The sequence below is a fragment of the Simochromis diagramma genome, unplaced genomic scaffold (genome assembly GCF_900408965.1).
Source record: "Simochromis diagramma unplaced genomic scaffold, fSimDia1.1 OVJJ01000302.1, whole genome shotgun sequence".
NCBI lineage: Eukaryota > Metazoa > Chordata > Actinopteri > Cichliformes > Cichlidae > Simochromis > Simochromis diagramma.
This window is the reverse complement of record NW_024386792.1, coordinates 13,098,343-13,114,747: the sequence shown is the minus strand read 5'-3', so window position 1 is coordinate 13,114,747 and position 16,405 is coordinate 13,098,343. Positions and strand designations below refer to the sequence as shown.

General features: G+C 40.1%; 1 protein-coding gene across 2 annotated transcripts; it reads right to left on the bottom strand.

Moving 5' to 3' along the window:
• Positions 1-665: 665 nt before the first annotated feature.
• On the bottom strand, positions 666-7,497 carry LOC120729155. 2 transcript variants are annotated; one of them, XM_040024649.1, is made up of 4 exons: positions 7,230-7,497; positions 6,144-6,497; positions 2,782-2,885; positions 666-2,364 (listed from the first exon to the last, which is right to left on the bottom strand). In XM_040024649.1, the coding sequence occupies exons 1-4, from the start codon at positions 7,288-7,290 to the stop codon at positions 2,179-2,181; spliced, it is 705 nt and encodes a 234-aa protein (XP_039880583.1). In that variant the 5' UTR covers positions 7,291-7,497; the 3' UTR covers positions 666-2,178. The 2 variants fall into 2 exon arrangements, with proteins under 2 accessions (XP_039880583.1, XP_039880582.1); XM_040024648.1 differs by having other exon boundaries at positions 2,782-2,909; positions 7,230-7,494.
• Between the last annotated feature and the right edge of the window lie 8,908 nt (positions 7,498-16,405).

The following is a 16,405-nucleotide window of genomic DNA, read 5'->3' as shown; positions in this document are numbered from 1 at the left end:
AACACTTTGAGATAACGGTTGTTGTGGTTTGACACCATATAAATAAACTTGAATTGAATATTCTTTTCTTAGTTAATTTGGTTCAGTTCTTGACTGAAAGTCAAGGTTGTCAAAGTGATGTAAAATCCTTCAGAACATTTAATTTATGTACGACTTCACGGAGTGTGATGGGTTAGACAGACTCGCCAAACATTTTGAGTTCCCAGAGGTGAGTGTTGCACATGAAGTGAAACTTAGACCAAAATAACTCATTGTAACTGGAAACAAACACATTCTGGGCACTACAGCCTCCCTTCACTTCTCCTGATCTGAGGAAACCACTGACTGTGTGTTTATAGGGCTGTCTGTGCACACAGTTAGTTTAGCTGGTGCCAGTAGCTAAAGCCAGTAAACCTACAATTAAATAACACTCACTAACTGATGACTGCTACGTTACTTAATAGCACCATACAGAGACAAATGTTCACAGCAATGTATTTTTAAAGTGATAAAACAAAAGAAAAAAGCCCACCTCCACCTGATTTAGCCCAACTGCTATTAAAAAAGAAATCAGGCTTTGGAGTCTCAGAACAAATGTATGATCAAAGGAATAAACAATATTTAAACCTGCAACACAGTAAAAAAAAAAAAAAACTGAGACTGCATTTGCTTTAAAATGACTTTAATGCAAACTGCAACACAATGCTCACACAAACAAATCTGGGATAGTAAGTGAAACAGTGGTAGCTACAGTAAACCACAGCAAATAAACACATTTAGAAAACAGTATGACGCAGCATGTAAAAAAAAATGACATATTAACACATATTAACACATGACACAATTGGTGAGAAGTGAGTATTCACCGACCTTGTCCCAACGACGGTAAAATTTCTGATTCGTGTTAGAATTACCTTTCATCGCAAGTGTCCTCAATCCTATAAACAGTACAGTTGTGTAGATGAAGTTGCAAAACAATCAAAATCAGCGCAACTGCCAAAAATTGAGCCACAACAGTTTCTCATTGTTAACAGGTAATTTGCCATGACTGTTTGCATGAACTATATTTATTATATTTAACTATATTGATGACAACACTAACGGTCATGACAGTTTCAAATTAATAAAAGCAAAACCGATCTTATGGCTTATTAGGCAATGATGCTAGTTTTGAATGTTATGCAACTGCTCGGTTTATAAAGCTGGGAAACCTGCGGTCAACTGAGACTGAAGAAATCAGTTGGATGAGTGATGAAACATTTCTCCCATTTCTCCCTGCAACAAGTACAGATTTCTATCTTTTTTTTCAGAGCTAACTGAAATATAATAATTTTGTGCTGTTCATTTTGCTTTAGGATAAACTGCTTAGTTTTCTGTGTTGTGGTGATGTTTACAGCCCTCTGTGCTGGACTGGTGCAAGGCCAGGTGTGGTGTTCATTTTAGATGAAACCCCGCCAGATTCAATTCACGTCTGATTATTTTCCATCAACATTTTCTTACTGGTTTCCTTCAAAATGTTACGTTGTATTATTGCATGGTTACATTGTAATACTGGTTCTCTGAGTGAAGAGACTCACTCACATTCCAAATGTAACCGCTTACTTCCACCTATACTGGCTAGTGTACTTACTCAAAGAACCAGTGTTACAATGTAACCATGCATTCTTCATTCCTTCTTCCTGTTACATAACCCAAATGTTCAGTTTAACGTGTAAAAAGGTGGGTGAATGTACTACAAGATAAGTTCAGTATATCTTTGTGTTGTCTGTCTTCACAAAACCTAAAAACCTCAGTTAGAGATAACGAGTATTGCAACACTGATTATCTACTTCCTTTGTCAACTCAGGCTTTCTGCTAAGTTGAGTCACCGCACACCAGAACGAAGCTCTTTGACAGATTATTTGGCTCTTTGTCTGCTAAAACGGATCAACTTACCACTATCTACTCCAATCTGAGACAACTGCTAAGTAACTGGAAAGGATATGTATACTGGGATATGTAACGGAGTGCAGAATAAAATTCAGTAATGTACAGAGCATTTAATCACTATGATCACAGCAAAAGCAGCCAAAGTTATTTTATAATAAGGTTTAAAAAAAAAAATGTCAGAATGCAAGCTGTCTAGCAATATGCAGGAGATTTAAAAGATATAAGAATTCTGCACACTAACTGGAGTTTAGTGTTTTTGGACACTCTAGTTTATGATGTTGATGAGGGCACCTCTTGAAATTCATAGGGGTTCCCCAGGTGAAGTTTACTTTGTTGGGAAGCTTCTGTTATTTCCCTCTGATGGGCAGGTGCTTGTGTTTGACTGGGAGGTGTTGCCCTACCCATTTCCTCGTAGACATCGGCTTCATGTGACTTCATACTCTGAGATCCTTTGCACTGACAGTCATTGTGAAAGGAGGAGAAAAAAGACAGAATTAACATACACTCACAATTTCCTGTGTTGAAATCAAAATGCATCATTTTCTCTCAATGCAGCATCCTCGGTGGAAATTTAAGAAGAAGTGTTAACCTAACTCAGACATGACTTATAGTTAGAAAAGGCTAGAAAAGTCCTGTAATACCATTTTATTAGCGCTCAAATAAACTGAAATAAACTAGAAGAGGAGGGGGTTTAACTCAAAGGTGCCAACTGGCTGCACAAAGTTTTGAAACCAGTGGGGGTTTCTGTGGTTAGCTGCAGAGGATCTTGACGGCAACAAACAGGCAGTGTAGGTGGAAATACTTGTGACACATTTCCACCTCTTGCCTCGTGTATATATGTATATTCAAAGTGGCACATAAAAAGCTACTCACTTTAGAAATCACCACAAATCCAGTGAAGAGCAGAAGGAGAAAAACCACAGCTGATGACAAAGCGTACACCAGAAAGGAGTAACTGGAGCCACCAAACTGCGCACCTGTAGGCACAAGGTCAAAGCATCCTACGAGGAACCAGACAGAGACGTTCAGCACCTCTGACCCTGTGCTAACATCATACTTATTGCACAGTTGGCACAATTCTTGATTGATACTCCAAATCTCAAAACGACACAAACTCCTTCACAAACATTTGACTTGTGAATACGTTACAGATGATTTCTCATTCATTATTGCCATCTGCAAAAATGTAATAACATTAAGAAAAATGGCGAGTGCATCTTTGAACAATTATTGAATGTTTATTTCTTTACAATCCAAAAAGTCTATTGCATTATTTATAATTAGGTTAACTCTCACACATCACTGATAAAAAAATCCCTGACTACTGTATACTATTCGAGACAATGAGTCATACATCCCCATTTATATCAGCAGTGTCACCAGACGTATTTGTACAGTTACTTATTTAAGCTGTCTCTCACATACAACACTGGCTCATTTGATGTCATTTACAGACTTTGTTTCGTCAGTTGTCCACATGCCCACAGACTAACTTGTAAAAAGGCAAACGGTGCTGTTGTAGTACAGAGGTTATGTTTTAGAGCCTTTAAGTGCTCCGTAGCACCTGATCTAATCAATGAAAAGTTATCCAGGACCCTCTGGGAACTAAAAAGAGGAGAAAGACTGCCTCTTTAGAGTCATCCCTCCCAAGCCAAGCCTTCCTCCATGTTTGGGGAGGCAGGGGAGCATGGCTGAACCCCAGGCACACATCTCTGTCACCTCCATGTCTGCTGACCTCTGTCCTCAGCTCCATCTCCAGAGGGAAAGGCAAACAACGTGAAGTAACAGACAGGGGTACCAACAGTAAGGATTTTTCCTAAACTTTTAAAAAGCTAGGTTTACACTTTAATTCATCTTTTGATATTGTTGCTGTGTGTACAGGGAGTGCAGAATTATTAGGCAAATGAGTATTTTGTCCACATCATCCTCTTCATGCATGTTGTCTTACTCCAAGCTGTATAGGCTCGAAAGCCTACTACCAATTAAGCATATTAGGTGATGTGCATCTCTGTAATGAGAAGGGGTGTGGTCTAATGACATCAACACCCTATATCAGGTGTGCATAATTATTAGGCAACGTCCTTTCCTTTGGCAAAATGGGTCAAAAGAAGGACTTGACAGGCTCAGAAAAGTCAAAAATAGTGAGATATCTTGCAGAGGGATGCAGCAGTCTCAAAATTGCAAAGCTTCTGAAGCGTGATCATCGAACAATCAAGCGTTTCATTCAAAATAGTCAACAGGGTCGCAAGAAGCGTGTGGGAAAAACCAAGGCGCAAAATAACTGCCCATGAACTGAGAAAAGTCAAGCGTGCAGCTGCCAAGATGCCACTTGCCACCAGTTTAGGCCATATTTCAGAGCTGCAACATCACTGGAGTGCCCAAAAGCACAAGGTGTGCAATACTCAGAGACATGGCCAAGGTAAGAAAGGCTGAAAGACGACCACCACTGAACAAGACACACAAGCTGAAACGTCAAGACTGGGCCAAGAAATATCTCAAGACTGATTTTTCTAAGGTTTTATGGACTGATGAAATGAGAGTGAGTCTTGATGGGCCAGATGGATGGGCCCGTGGCTGGATTGGTAAAGGGCAGAGAGCTCCAGTCCGACTCAGACGCCAGCAAGGTGGAGGTGGAGTACTGGTTTGGGCTGGTATCATCAAAGATGAGCTTGTGGGGCCTTTTCGGGTTGAGGATGGAGTCAAGCTCAACTCCCAGTCCTACTGCCAGTTTCTGGAAGACACCTTCTTCAAGCAGTGGTACAGGAAGAAGTCTGCATCCTTCAAGAAAAACATGATTTTCATGCAGGACAATGCTCCATCACACGCGTCCAAGTACTCCACAGCGTGGCTGGCAAGAAAGGGTATAAAAGAAGAAAAACTAATGACATGGCCTCCTTGTTCACCTGATCTGAACCCCATTGAGAACCTGTGGTCCATCATCAAATGTGAGATTTACAAGGAGGGAAAACAGTACACCTCTCTGAACAGTGTCTGGGAGGCTGTGGTTGCTGCTGCACGCAATGTTGATGGTGAACAGATCCAAACACTGACAGAATCCATGGATGGCAGGCTTTTGAGTGTCCTTGCAAAGAAAGGTGGCTATATTGGTCGCTGATTTGTTTTTGTTTTGTTTTTGAATGTCAGAAATGTATATTTGTGAATGTGGAGATGTTATATTGGTTTCACTGGTAAAAATAAATAATTGAAATGGGTATATATTTGTTTTTTGTTAAGTTGCCTAATAATTATGCACAGTAATAGTCACCTGCACACACAGATATCCCCCTAAAATAGCTAAAACTAAAAACAAACTAAAAACTACTTCCAAAAACATTCAGCTTTGATATTAATGAGTTTTTTGGGTTCATTGAGAACATGGTTGTTGTTCAATAATAAAATTATTCCTCAAAAATACAACTTGCCTAATAATTCTGCACTCCCTGTATGAATCTGGCACCGTGTGTTAATGAGCAAATTTATATTTAATTTCAAATTCTTACGCAAAAAGTTGATAAAAAAAAAAACTGCATCTATGAAAAGAGAAGAAACTTGGGCAACTCAAATATTAAAATCAGACCTGAACTTTCAAGATGTTTGAGACACCGTCTTATGCTTTGTACTCCAAGAGACGGGTACTATAACTCAAACTGGCCAAAAAGAAAGTCGATGCTGGTTGTGTGTAGACCAGTCAGAGTGCCCCTGTCGACTGCTGAAATCACTAAAGCATCATTATTGGACACAATGGAAGAAGGTGACCTGGTCTGTTGAATCACGTTTTCATTTACATCACATGGCACTAGGATGAAGTATTAGAAGAAAGCAACATGACAGAGACGATGTGATGCTTTGGGCAATGTTCTGCTGGGAAACCTCGGGTCTTGGCATCCATGAGGATGTTACTTTGACACATGCCACCTGCCTAAGCGGTTTTGCAGACCATGTACAGCTTTTCATGGACATGGACATATTCCCTGGTGGCTATGGCTTCTTTCAAAAGGATAAAGTGCCGTTGCCACAAAGCAAAAATGGTTTAGGAAAGGCTTGATGAGCACAACAACGAAGCTGACGAGTCGATTTGATTTGATGTGCTAGACAAACAAGTCCAATTCCCAATACAACAGCACCACATACTTACTTTGGAAAAGAGTAGAGAGATTTTTGCCTTTATACTCAACAGTTTTGGAAATAAACAAAAAAAACCCTCTAGTTTGAATAAAAAACAAAATTGCACTCACCAGCACCAACAAGGAGGAAGAATTCCATCTTTCCACGTATGCGGTCATCTGCAGAGGAAAGATTTTCCACGACAAACTCGCAGTAGTAGCGGTCTGTGTCGCTGGCGTTCAGCTGAGAGATGGTGATATTCACAGAATGAAGGCTCGGGTCTCCACTGACGCTAATGCGGCTTTTGTCAGCAGAATTTTTAACTGTAAAGTCTTCCTTGGTGTACTTGAACAGCACTTCTTCTTCAACCAGCCAGGATCGTTTGAGTGAGACTCCCAGGGGCGCTGGGTACCTCTGTTCAATCTCACAGGGAAGAACAACGGATTCACCCTCATACTGCTTCAAGAAGTGAATCTCACTGCAAACTTGATGAAATTTTTTAAAAAGGAAAAAAAAGAAAGGCATCATAAACAGAGAAGAACCACACGTGATTTATTTTTAGCCCAAATATATTTGTAATTTATCTCTGTTTTAATCTCCTCTCGCTTTTTTATTACTCGTCTGACCAAAGCTAGCTGGGTTCTTAGGCCCTCAGATAGGGTCCTTCTTGTGATTCTACATACAGGGATGAAACTTCAGTCAAGAACTTCAGAACAACTTACCACTCACGCTTTGCACCCGTGACTGTGTGGCCTCTTTTGAAAAGTAGCTTAAAACTTTTGTTCAATAGAAATTTGGGTTGTGGTTGTGTTTTGTGACCTTTTGCACAGTTTGTGTGTGTTCATTTCGCTTTCCTGAGTGATTTTTACTGATACCTATGCAAAACACTTTGTAACTGTTCCTCATCTTGAAAAGGACTATATAAATTAACTCTCTGTTTACTTAAAAGCGCATTTTCAAAAAAGTTGGGCTTGTGTAATAGCATACAATGGTATACATTCAGTACATACATATAAATAAACAATAAACAGCAGTGAAAAGTGTATATTCTAACATCATATTATAACAAATGTAAGAGATTATCCATCAGGACTTTTAAAAAATGGCTTAGCCCAGAAATTATTCAGTGACTTTTTGGTTCAGCCTCACAGAAAAAAGCAAACGATCAAACTGCCAGCCTGAGCTGTGCAAAAAAAAAAAAAAAAAAAAAAACTTACCAAAACCAGTCTGTGTGATGACAAAAGCCCACGAGTAAGCCAGGTACTGAATCCCAGACATCTGGTCCACTACCACAAAGCAGTAAATAAGATCTGGGGAGAATTATGAGATTATAGATGGCAGGACTCTTAAATGGACTTCAAAACTAGATTCATTGAAAATGAAACCATGTGAAACTTCATTAGCCCCACCTTCAAAACTCAAGACACAAACAAAAGGAAGTAAAAACTAACCAAGCGGTGAGTGGAATAGTTCTCTGGGCTTTCTGAGTGTAAAACACAAGTCAAAAAAGAAAAGAAAAGAGGAAATTCTTTGGACAGTGGCTGCTTTTTCATTCACTTTCAGTCCAGTACAGATCATTTTCATTGACCACTAATTCTTTTTTTTTTTTTAATTGGCTTGTTTGTTTGTTAGCGACTCTGACCTACACTATATTGCAGAGTCTTCTCTCAGCTTTCCAATTCATTGTATTCATGTGTTCCAGTTACTCCGAAGGCCACAGGTGTATAAAATGAAGCACCTAGGCATGCAGACTGCTTCTACAAACATTTGTGAAACAATGGGTCACTCTCAGGAACTCAGTGAATTCCAGCTTGGAACAGAATTATAACAAAATGGAAGTGATTGGGAACGACAGCACTGCAGCTATGAACAGTTGTAAAGCCACAGAATGGGGTAAACGGATCCGAGGCAGAAGTTGCCAACTTTCTGCAGAGTCAGTTGCTACAGGGGCTTGTTTTTCACGAGCTGAGCTCAGCCATAACAAGAGTACTTACAGAGAGCAACCCCTGCACCAAAGGGCAAGCTTTCTCCATGTCCTTTCATGTGATATGTTATACTCGCAGGCCTTGCAATCTTACAAGGACTTGTTTAATGTTGTGAAATTTGATGACTGATAATATAATGTTTTGACTAATTTTCATTTTTGGTGTAACAACCAAAACTGAATTAGCTCGGGCTTCTACTAATATCTACCGTCGCACAAAATTTGACAAAGATTTTATTCAAACAGTAGATCGCACGCTCTTATAACAGAACCAGCCTCAGCTGTCGACTGGTCTGATAAACCTCATTGTGTGGGACCCCAGCAGCTGTTATAAAGTGGGGTGTTTACTAAAGCACAATGGAAAAAATAAAAAATAAAAATGAGGAAGACATGGGTGCAGTGAGACGAGAGGAGGGGAGAAGACGTTGTTTCCTGTTGTTGCAGCAGCAGAGACGGCCTCAGATACAAACTGAGGTTGTTGCTTCTCCACGTGTGGGCTGACTTGACCACAATTTGAAACTGAGGCCCTTAATATTTCTTAAATATGTGTTATTAGAAGGTAGGACTGTCATTATATATTTAGCAAGAGATTGCCAAACTGTCTCGCACGTCTATTTTTAATCAACTGAAAAGCTTACATCAGACAATATCACAAAATACCCACAACTCTACTGCATTACAAATATAAAACCATGCACAATGTTTGAAAGTTCATGCTTTATTAGAATAGAATAGAATAGAATTCAACTTTATTGTCATTGCACATGTCACAGGTACAAGGCAACAAAATGCCTTGTTTGTAGCCAAACCCACAGAAATGCGGCAACACCAATAAGTCCATGATGTCTTCCTGACAGTCCAAAAAGACTCGTATAGATTGAAATTCTTTGTTTTTACATTCATCAGAGCCCAGCGTGCCCAAATATCAAAGAGAAATTAAAAATGCATGCCATGGAAGAGTTCGGGTCTAAGGAGGTTGAAGAAATAGACTCATGCCACCCACAGAAGATAAAAATCAATTGAAAAGAATTGGAATATTGGAATATTTCAATTCCAAAATGAATGTTGTACGTTTGTCTATGAGCCTGGGAGTAGGGATGGGAATCTACAAGAATCGGTTCTTCTAGATTAGGCTAGGGATTTGTGTTTCAGGAGCGGGACCTCGCCTCCAAACACACCCCTTCCGGGTCTTATCTATATATCACCCACCCAGTTCTACAAGCTGTTTGTTCTCATGTTTGGACTCCACCTTCCATCCCCTCTGCCAGGCCTGGGAGCTGCTGCCAGTCCCCATTGAGGCCTTCCCCAAACCCCAGCTCAATTCTTGATTAAGCCATTCGCCTTTATCTCTTAAAAAAACGCTGCCCACCTAAAATGAAGACGTGAGCCCAGCTAGTGAGTTGGTTTGTATTGATAAACGGTAATTTTGAGACAATGCGTTTCAGCTATTTTACAGTAACATGAAAGTAATGTAACGAGTAATGTAATTGATTACTTTCTCCTGGGAGTAATTAAGTAAATTTTTTGAGTAATTATTGTAATTCTGTGTAACTGTATATATATATATGTATGTTTGGGCTCGCTAAAGTTGTTTGAGTTCATCCAAGCTGGTGAGAGACGGTGTCGGGGTTTCACAGGAGTTCTTCGACGAGGATTTCTTTGCTATTTAGAGGACTCCACTTCCTTTAACTTGAGAGGGGCTCAGTTTTGGGTTGGGACATTTCTCTTTGATCACCTGCTGGTAAATCGAGGGTTCAGGATGTAACTCTGCACAGTGGTGAGCTTCACGCTTACAGTCATCGAGAGAGGAAGGGTGGAGGAAAATCAAAAATCAGTGAAGGGTACAAACAGAGTTAACACACGCTCTTGATTTCCTGTGTTAAAATCAAAGTTTGTCAAATTTTCTCAAGACCACATCCTCAACCGAAACTCTTCAGAAAAGCTTAACCTGAGTCTGACCTGACCCTGAAAAAAAAATACTGCATTTTATCACTAATGTGAATGTAATAAACAAGCAAGAAGAGGAGGGTTTCAAAATATGCCTCACTGAACTTTAAGAAAACATGCTGATAACTGCATGCACATGAAACCTGTGTGGTTTTTGTGGTGAGCTGCCAAGCAGGCATGACCGTAACAAGCAGCTACTTATTACACTTCCACTGTGCACGTGCGTTCTTATGTATATTCAAAGCAGCACATTGTAATCAGAAAGCCACTTATTGCATACATCACCAAAAATCTAACGAGGAACAGGAGAAGGAGAACTCCCACAGCTGATGACAAAGTGCACAGCAGAGAGGAGAAACTGGAACAACTATGCGACACAAGGCCAGAACATCCTGCAAGATTCAGTTTCTCAGACACTGTGCTGCTGTCAGTTGCTTCAGCTCAATTTTAATAGTTAGTTAACCTAGTAAAAAAACATTTCAAATCCTACAAAACATTTCATTTATGAATGACAGATGATTTCTCATTCATTTGCGAACATTTCATCACATCAAGACAAATCATGAGTAACAGTTAATGGCTGCATATACTGTCATGACCTCAAAAATATTGTAGTTATTAGTTATTATAGACTATTCCATCACTTCTTTAACCCTTACTTGGCATCACTGCTACTACTCCTCACTATCAGATACCATTCCCCATCTCCCAATTTATATCACCAGTCACTGCTGCTATCTCATTAAACTTACTCAGACATAAAATCTAAAAACATACGTAAAACTTGAATTTTATCTCTTTTTAATGTGTCTTAGTTTGATCGTGTTATTAGTTGACTGCACAGCCAAATAAGGTGAAATGGGAACATGATGCATAGCATGTGCTTCAGAGCCTCAGAGCACCGAGTCCAATCAATGAAAAGTCATCCAGTGATATTGATAGTGTTCGGAAAAGCTAGAAACTGTGGTGTGACCCACCTCGTACAGACATGCACAATGCTAGTCTCTCTAGGTTGTTACTGCTATCGGGTTGACTGTGCAGGATCAGCTGGCAGCATCATTGTTACCTGTGAATCTCTCCTGGTGTGCCCTAACTAATCAGAAGGATTGGCCATAGAGACAGAAACAGAAACAGACTTCATCCTCCAAGCAACATCCTCTGGGGCGATCGTGGCTCAAGAGTTGGCAGTTCGTCTTGTAATCGGACGGTTGCCGGTTCGAGCCACGGCTCCGACAGTCTCAGTCGTTGTGTCCTTGGGCAAGACAGAGGGCCCGGTGGTGCCAGTGCCCAGCAGCCTCGCCTCTGTCAGTGCGCCCCAGCTACAATGTAGCTTGCCATCACCAGTGTGTGGATGTATGGGTGGATTACTGAATGTGTAAAGCGCTTTGGGGTCCTTAGGGACTAAGTAAAGCGCTATACAAGTACAGGCCATGCCATTACCATTTACTCTGTTAGGCCCTATACCCACTGCCCTACACAGTGGACCCTGCATGGATAATAAGCAGAAGGGGAGCAAGAAGTGGCAGAAGAAGTGGCTGATATTAAAAAATAAAAAAACATAACAGCAGAGTGCAAGATGCTAGGATGCAGGCATAGATGGAACGTCAAAACCAAGTGGCCAACAGTTATCTGCTGGATTGTCTCAGGGACAGCTTGCACGTAGCAGAGGGCTGCTGTGGTCAAGAAATGACCGCAATCACTCTTCAGCTTCACTAAACATTTAAACTAAAAGAAGAAATCAAATTGTCGTATTACTAGCCTGAGCTGCAAACAAAGTTAGTGCACGGGTAAAGCAAGTAATCAATCCTGGATATCTTTTACACCACCACAAAGCACTGATTAAGCTCTGGAGGAAATCCACTGATCTAAACTATCACAGTATAAATAGTAAATGCATCAGGACTCAGAAGTTAAATCAAGGGAAAATTAATTTGCCTTGTATTCAAACCTAAAGATGCAAATAAGAGGAAGCATGCACTAACATTACAAGCTAAGCTCTTTAAACATTAACACAATGAAGATGTTAAAAAGTTACTAACACATCCTCTAGAACATAACAAGAAGATCCCGAAGGAAACCCAGAAAGGTTCTTCAGTGTTCCTTTACGCTTTTGCTTATGTTTGCAGGTTTGCTATTGAAACGATTATAGTAGCAGCCACAGTAGCGCTGACATTGAGTGCTTTTTCACATTCTTTATTTTATTTAGCCAGACCTAGGAAGCAGTCACATACATTATTCTGCAATAGCCCCATATTATACAGTACTGCAGCAATAGCATCTAACCAGTAGTGTGTAGGATTGGGGCTGTTGCAGAGTAATGTATGTGATTGCTTCCTATCACATACATTCATTGTAGACTGCTGTACTAAACTTCACCATAATTTAGTTAGCAGTTAATTCCATCATATCACAGGCACCATCTTACTTTCTTTGGTGTCAAAAAACACAAGGGAAATCTTTATTAAGGTTCTGATCAATGTACAAGAATTTCATTTGTATTTCTTTTGTTTATCAGCAACATTTTCATTTTATTTTTTCTTCTGAGAGTCATCGGAAATGTGTTACTTTAACATACTGTAGTAAAACTTCAATTCAATTCAGTTTTATTTGTATAGTGCTGTATCACAACAGTTACCTCAAGGCGCTTTATATTGTAAGGTAAAGACACTAGAATAATACAAAGAAAACAGAAAATCCTGACAACCATATGACCCCCTATGAGCAAAGAAACTTCCAGCAGAACCAGGCTCAGGGAAGGGTCCCTTCTGTTGCTACCGTTTGGGGGTGAGCAGAGGAAGACGGGACAAAGACATGCTGTACTTGTGATCACTACAATAGAAACTTTGATTCAGTTTGCTCACTGCTCATTTATAATAAAGTCTTTACAGAAATACCCAAATGCAAACGTGTTTACAAACTGGCAATATGCACCAGATTCAAAACATATTATATATAATGGAAAGATTCTGCGTGCTAACTGGAGTCCAATTTGTTTGGACCAGATGAGTTGACAAGTTGTTGTAGTTTATGATGGTGTTGAGATGAGAGGCACTCTCTGGGTTTTGTAGTTTCAATTTAGATTTCTTCACTTCACTTCTGAACTCGGAGCACACCATTTCCTCCAGATGGAGGGGGGGCTGCTGTTTGACTGGGAGACTTCATCTCCTTTTAGGTGTGAGGATGTCACTTCACATGGTGGCGCACTTTCCACTTTCATTGAAAGAAGAGGAAAACAGAGTTAACGCGCACTCTCGATTTCCCATATCAAAGTTTGTCTCAAGATGTCGTCCTCAACAGGAACTCTTACTTGACTCTGACGTGACTTACCTGGGAAAAAATACTGTATTTCAGCACTAATAAAAATTTATTAAACAAACAAGAAGAAGCAGATTTTCAAAGTGTTTCTGACTGAACTTTAAGACAAACATCCTCGTAACTGACTGAAACCACGTCATGAAACTAAGCTTTGTTTTTAATGTCTCCTGTCTTCGTCAGTGACAGGTATCTTCGTCATTAGACACTTGTACACAAACATGCAATGAAAGGTTCATAGCTGTTGTGAAACTGGTGTAAAGCGTATGCTTCAGAGCCTGTAAGAGCCATGAAGAAGCCAGAGGTTGGCTGATGGTCACTAAGAGGATACCACAAAAGAGAAGGAAGAATGAAAATTTCCACTTCAAGCATGTTGTGCTTTATGGTTCCATGTGGTAAGCCTTGAGAGCTGCTCTTCTGCATGAATTGGTTGTAAAAATTGTTCCAGCTCGAGTAGTCTGGCCTCTTACCTCCAACATTTTCACTGACCGTAAACCTCGTCGACACCCACGCACATCTGAAAATCAATAACGCTTTCAGTTATATATGTATGTTTGGTTTATATCATTTTACAATCATCACATTCTTGCTTTCTTTAACTTTTTAAAACTAAAACAGGTTTCTATTTTATAAAAATTTCACAGCTGGTTATTGCTGTGGTGATCAAAAAAAGTTTGGACGGTTGTTCGTGTGTGTGAATTCTTACGACGCTATGGCCGTTGGGCTTCAAGGTATATTTTGAAATCATATTATAAGAAATGTTAGAAAATATCCACTAGCTCTTTAAGAAAGTGACTTCCTGTGGCTCAGCTCAGAAATTACCACAGCTGCACGTACAGTTCCCACTGAAAGTTGACACCAAAATATCGAAATACCGGCCTGAGCTGCACAAACAAATTTACCAACCCACTTTGTGTGATGACAAAATCCCGAAGGCATGCCAGGCATTGTAACACCACCGCAAAGCACTAATTGAAGCCTAGAAGGTAATCTACTGACATAAACTGCGAGTATACAGCAAATGGATCAGGACTTTGAACATTTGAGGCAAAGTGAAACTTCGTTGGGCCCACGTTCAAACCTCAAGACACGAACAAAAGGAAATGTGTAACTAACCAACATCACAAACGTTGAAAAACACTCATGTGTTGAACATAACTGCAAGAACTTAATGGAAGAGTTTCACCACCAATTGTTCGAAGAATGACTTTGTTGTGTAGTCATTATTAAAATGGTTCTAAGTAGAAGTAGTAGGAGTAGTAGTAGCATACCCAGAAAGGTTCTTGAGGGGTTCTTCAGTGAATCACTTTGTGATATCAGGGGTTTGCTAGTAGCATTGACATGAAGTGTTTTCTCTCATTTGTTATTTTATTTAACCACACATAGGGAGCATTAGCACCATATCCATATTGGTATGATATTCATATGTAATACATGGGCCTATCACCCAAATGCAGAGGATGGACTCACACAATAATGGCAAGAAAATACTGTGCCACATCAAGTACTTCTTTTACTATCATTATTTTTAATCTATATGTGCAGTACACACTCAGAAATGCACACTTCTTGCATTTGTCTTTCCACTGCTTGATTTATACACAGCAATCACCAACACAGAATTACCACAGATGACTGATAATTATGCAAAGTTCAGAATATAGCACGAGCAAGACAAAACCACCCGACAATAAAAACCAGAACTATGGTAAAAAGCTGTTTACAGCTCATGATCACTTCTTGTTGTATTATTTTTCTATAGAAAAGACAGTACTAGTCATTCTGAGAACAGCAGGCAGGAAGAGACCACAGATATAAATAAGCAGTACACTGCACCGTTGGTGTCTGCAGACACAGTGGTTAACACTATAGTCATCCAGACTTTAAAGAACAAAATGTTAACTCAGTTTCACAAAGTTGGCTTTTAATCCAGAGCTGCTGCAGTTTGCTTTGTGTTGCTTTCCCTCTTTAATGCATTAGACAGAGATTACTGAGACATGTGACCACACTTCACTTCTATGAACCTGAGTGAAACCTAAGTTTCACTAAATATCTGTCTTCACCACCATTGGTCTTTATGCTCTTTGCTTTTCTGCTTCAGTTGCATCCAGCCAGAGACATGACATACTTGTTGGAGTGCCTCTCTGGTGAGGGGGCCCCTCACAAAAAAACATCCCTTCAGGTGATGAGGAAGAGCGCCATACAGACCCACAGAAAAAGAAGAACGGTGTATTTTAATGCTACGGTTCAAAAGGACACACGAGGTACAGATTATCTGATGAACCCCTCCACCTGGCTGTCCTTTCAGCCTTTTTGTGCGGCATGTCTCTTTGCAGATGTCCATGAGGTGGTGTGGCTTGTTTTCAGTGACAGTGACACTGGTCACAGCTGGGTCACAGCTGCTCTATCAAAGCCCTCAGAGCTTAATTGAATTTTAGCTGTTTCTTTGCATAGTTAATTTGAGTTGTGCACCTGCAATTGTGGTGTGTGTTGACCCCTGGGCAGGTGTGAGATATTATCAGTTTTGGTCTGTGTGGAGTTTCTCCCTCTCTGCAAGTATAGTAACATAGTCAGTTCATGGGGGGTTTGTTGTGTGCTTGCTTTGGGCCTAATTGGGTTACTGAGTTGAATGTTTAAACAGCCAACTGCTAAGCTTCTTAAAGTAGATAAGTAAAGGGAGGATTCCACTTTAGTTGAGGTACGTGTTTGTCTCTTTGCACTAAATGACCTGAGGCCATGCTGGGTTTCCCCCCCTTCCTGGGCCTCATGGCAGCGATAGAGGAATTTGTTGCGGTGCCATGTGAACGCTTTCTGGAAGGGGAACTAGTCAGACATCAACACTGCCAATTGTGGTTTCACCAGGAAACTTGACTAAGAGCTAATTTTGTTGTTAATATTGTATGAAAAGGAAAAAGAAAAGTTGAAGCAAGGCAAAGCATAGACATGGAATAAAGAATGCTGAATATGGAGATGCCACGAAGGAAGAAATGAGGAAAACCTCAGATGACTCAGTATACTGAAAGGAGGATACTAGTGATCCACTGTGGAGACCCCCTAAAGGGTGATGGATGGACTCAACAAAAACAAGATGACAAATGAAATGAAACGTGTGCAGAAAAAACCTCCACATGCACATCACGACAAACCAGC